The 4,726-nt window shown below is 45.0% G+C and overlaps 1 protein-coding gene across 1 annotated transcript; it reads right to left on the minus strand.

Moving 5' to 3' along the window:
- Positions 1 to 271: 271 nt before the first annotated feature.
- LOC119651032 (skin secretory protein xP2-like) lies at positions 272 to 2,986 on the minus strand. Its single transcript, XM_038054346.1, has 2 exons — positions 2,854 to 2,986; positions 272 to 2,195 (listed from the first exon to the last, which is right to left on the minus strand). The coding sequence occupies exons 1-2, from the start codon at positions 2,863 to 2,865 to the stop codon at positions 402 to 404; spliced, it is 1,806 nt and encodes a 601-aa protein (XP_037910274.1). The 5' UTR covers positions 2,866 to 2,986; the 3' UTR covers positions 272 to 401.
- Positions 2,987 to 4,726: the final 1,740 nt, after the last annotated feature.

The following is a 4,726-nucleotide window of genomic DNA, read 5'->3' on the forward strand; positions in this document are numbered from 1 at the left end:
CAATAATAAATGTCCGATCGAGTGTGACAGGTTGGGGAAGTAACCGTGAAGTTAGAAAAAAATCAATTAGCAATGCAAAAGATGTTATGCTAATGTGAAGATGAAAGAGAAGGTGATTGATGGAAGCTAGATGCCTGTGGGGTAGAAAAAGTTATGAGGAAGCAATGGGGGTTGTGAAAGTTACTGGAAGTGCAGTAACTTTCTACACGGTAAAGGTAGAATGCAGAGAGATGGATAGTTTTTTGTAAAGGGTAGTAGAGGAAAGACTTTCTTTTCGAATTAATACATGACTTTTATTTTTAACTTTAATTCAGACAATCGTTTGTTTTCTCCTTTTCATGTGTTTCTTACTTATTGTACTATGAAGCTTCTATGAATCTTCCTGTGTAACGGGAATCTTCTTAGTGTTTCTTGATAAGTCCATGGGACCAGCCTGATGAGTAACCAAGACCAGCTCCGAGGGTCTTAACTCCGATGGCGGAGTGTGAAAGACCAAGGCTTGAGACTCCAAGACCGGCAGAGTATCCAGTAGCGAGGGCTGGGGCAGCGGTTCCAATGATAGCACCAGAGGCCAATGGGGCGGCGGTTCCCAAGAGAGCACCACTTCCGTAAGCGTATGAGCTACCCTTCAAGGCAAGAGCTGGGGCAGCAGTTCCGATGATAGCACCAGAAGCCAATGGAGCAGCAGTTCCGAGGAGGGCACCTGAAGCCAATGGAGCGGCAGTTCCGAGGAGAGCACCTGAAGCCAATGGAGCGGCAGTTCCGACGACGGCACCAGCGGCTAATGGAGCAGCAGTTCCGAGGAGAGCACCACCTCCGAGGAGAGCACCACTTCCGTAGGCAAGGGAGCTACCTCCGAGAGCGAGGCTTGAAGATCCGAGAGCGAGGCTTGAAGATCCGAGAGCGAGAGCTGGGGCAGCAGTTCCGAGAGCGAGAGCTGGAGCAGCAGTTCCGATGGCAGCGAGTGGGGCAGCAGTGGCGCCAAGACCGATAGCTCCTACTCCAACTGAGACTGGAGATGGGACTGGAACTGGGTATGGGCGGTTGACTGATACTGGAACTGGGCGGTTGTAGGCGACTGGAACTGGGACTGGACGGTCAACTCCAACACTGACTGGGACTGGACGCTCGACTGGGACTGGAACTGGACGGTCGACGGAGTAGGGTTGTGGAACTGGAACTTGGACTGGGTATGGGCGGTCAACTGGAACTTGGACTGGGACTGGACGGTCAACGTTGACTTGGACTGGGTATGGAACTTGACGTTCTACTGGAACTGGGACTGGGCGTTCAACTGGAACTGGGACTGGGTGTGGAACTTGGACTGGGACTGGACGGTCAACTTGGACGGTGACTGGGACTGGAACTTGTCTTTCAACTGGGTATGGTTGTGGGACTGGAACCTTAACATGGACTGGGTATGGGACTTGACGTTCAACTGGGTAGGGTTGAGCGACTGGGACCTTTACTGGAACAGCGATGGTACGTTCAACTGGGTAGGGTTGTGGAACTGGTACCTTAACTGGGTATGGACGGTCAACTGGGATTTGTACTGGGACTGGAACTTGACGTTCTACTGGGTATGGGGCTGGAACATGAACGGCAACTTGTTCAATTTGTTTTACTGGAACTGGGATGGCACGTTCGACTGGGTAGGGTTGTGGGACTGGAACGGAGACTGGGTGTGGGATTGGGCGGTCAACTGGAACTGGGATGTTACGTTGAACTGGGACTGGGATGCCAACACCCTTGACGACGGTGACGGTACGTTCAAGACCACCTCCGATGGCAGCAACACCACCAGCCAAACCGCTGGCTCCAGCAATTCCTACGGCGGAACCAAGACCAAGTCCAGATCCCAAACCGATACCAGATCCATAAGCGAGACCAGATCCATAACCGAGACCAGATCCAATAGCGAGACCTGAGCCAATACCAGCTCCGTAGCCGAGACCAGCAGCGTAACCGAGACCGTTACCAAGAGCAAGAGATTTGTATCCAAGAGCTGAGCTGTAGCCAAGGCCAGCTCCACTAGCCCAAGCACCACCGACTGGGGCAGCACCGAGGTATCCAGTGTTCAATCCGCTGATGCCATAACCGTAGCCCAAGTTGAGGAGGCCACGCTTGTCAAGCTTCTTTTGAAGAGGTACCTTCTCAGCAGCGGAAGCTACCAAAAGAAGTGCAGAAAGGCACAACTGAAAGAAAGAAAAAAATATCAGTTAGCACATCCTTCAGATTACACTATTCTAGTAACATGTCAAGTAGTCCAAAAGTACACTCAGAACACTCAAGCCTCAGTTGCATTTGCACCGGAGATACATCTAAGCTTGCTTCAGGATCGATTTCCGCGGACCAACGTTTGGTATTCAACCAACTGAAAATCCACCTGTCTTCGATCGCAAACGAACCAATTTCAGATAATCCAGAAGAAGCAACTGGGCTTAACTCGAACAGGGCCAAAGTGATTGTCCATCCAAGTGATTGTGCAGATTGCAATTATCCATGACTTCCATGATCTAATCTCATCACATCACTTTCATTTTACCGAATCGTTTATCACCAGGTCAAGCAAGCGCGTAATCCAGTTTGCTTTTGGGCGGCTTCGATACTAGATACGTTCACATCCACATATCCAAATGGTAAATCACTTTAGCACTATTTAAGTCTTTAATTTTGAATAGATACATAAGATATATATACACATCGCCGATGATATATATATACTTGTATATGAATACTGATGAGCACTGATCTTGTACTGATTCGCCTCCATTCCGGGATCTTTTTTGATACTTTCTTCTTACTTGACTTTTGTTTTTAAACAGGATAAAAACTCTGCTTGAAGATACTTACGAAAACCTTCATTTTTAATCCGTTTATAAGTTAGGTATTAGTCCCAGAGGGGTCTGAAAAGGATGATTCCAAACCGAAGACTGGATGCTGAGTGTAACGTCTTCACAGCTTTTATACTCAGTTTAAAAAATTTATTCAAAAATTTTAATCAAGTGTGTGGGGAATAGGCGACAACTATCGCGAAGGTCTAATCTGACGTTTGTATGGGTGGTGGAGATGATATCGGGCTGGCTTGATCAGTAAAAAAAATGATATTCAACAAATAGCATAATACATTTATTTGGAGAAGACGTTATAAAGCTTTGAGAGGCCTTTTTGCTCGCGTTTTTTTAAAATAAGGAAATAAGATGTTTAGCAGCATCTTTTTGAAGGTGTATCTGCAAAGTTGTCCTACTACAATTCACAAAAAAGATAAAACCAATCTAACGGGTTCATTTTCATTGTTATAATGGCAAGAAATCATATTCATTAGCTGCTCTAAATGAAATTAAATCATAGCAATATTTTCGGAGTTAATTTAATAAATTTAAGCATAATTGGGCTGTTTCTAATACCCTCAAATATAGTTATGAATAAAGGGACATACATAAATTATCTGCTAATGAAATGCATAAAATGTCTGGTGACAAATTAATTAACTCATGATTTTAACTCCATTACGTGACCAGGTCCTAATCAGTTCACAGAGTTGTAATTTTTTTAATATTGCCCAGTTCTTAGACTAGACTTTATATGCTAACGATGTCTAAGCATTTTAGTATCTCTTCAGTTGTATCTTATGAACATGTGCTAACCATTTGCATATTTTGCAAGTTTATCCTCTCAGCACAAAATCAATATCATATCCCTGATTTGTGAGTCCCCTTTGAACCCTCTTTCCACCATGAAGCTTCATTACTAGGGGAACCGGGATCACCCTCTGAGGGCACATACTATAAGCGAACTCTTGTAGGCCTGAGTTTTCCGTGGTTCCCTTTTAAGAGTTGCATGGTGACTATGGTTATGATCATATTACGGGCAAAGCTCCTTCTGGATTCAATGAGTGGGATCACAAAAGAACTTTATTCTTCATCCCATGCTTTCAAAATGTCTGCTTTAGATGATCTTTTGTTTTTTGTTTTCCCTTTTTTCGCGATCCAGTCTTGCTCATCCGTACTGAGGGAAATGTACAGCACGAAGGATTCCGCATTCCTAGTGTTCAAAGACACTGCATCGAGATAAAATCTCGGAGGCATTTGCGCCAATATTCTTTTTTTTTCGTTATCGGCAGCGTTCTTTATGGTGCCATGACTGGAGAACGTGGACAACAACTAACAAAGAACTTCAACGGCGCACGGGCCAGATATGGGTAGATGTGTTGATCAGAATTCACAGTGGCAGTGGATAGGGGACACATTAAGGTACGGTGACAACTCCACTATTCCAGGAATACCGACAAGTGGGTCTCCTTTAATTACGTGGGGTAAAACAATGCAAGCTTCCCTGAAATCTTGCAGGCAGTTGAAGCACATGTCCAGGATTCGACAGTGATGGCGTACAGGCCTGGTTGAGATGTTATGTCCCACATAGGGGTTCACGGCCACCAAATGAAAACTTAATAGTTTACACTCATATCAAAACTTAATAGGGCACCTGAAAGCCTATGATCATATCCCTCTATCTGTTTGCTGTACGCAATCGTTCAAATTATGAACAGATTCATCAACGCCATAACCCACTTCTAGTCATCTTCAAAAGAGACAATGCCGTCTTCGCATTATGCAGCAATAAGTGTCGTTGGGTACTGGTCAAGTAGCAGAGGTAAGCTATACCATATTAAAGAGAGACCTCGACCAACAACTACATCATCAGCGTTACCTTGAGTGTGTATTGG

The sequence above is a fragment of the Hermetia illucens genome, chromosome 3, assembly GCF_905115235.1.
Source record: "Hermetia illucens chromosome 3, iHerIll2.2.curated.20191125, whole genome shotgun sequence".
Classification (NCBI taxonomy): domain Eukaryota; kingdom Metazoa; phylum Arthropoda; class Insecta; order Diptera; family Stratiomyidae; genus Hermetia; species Hermetia illucens.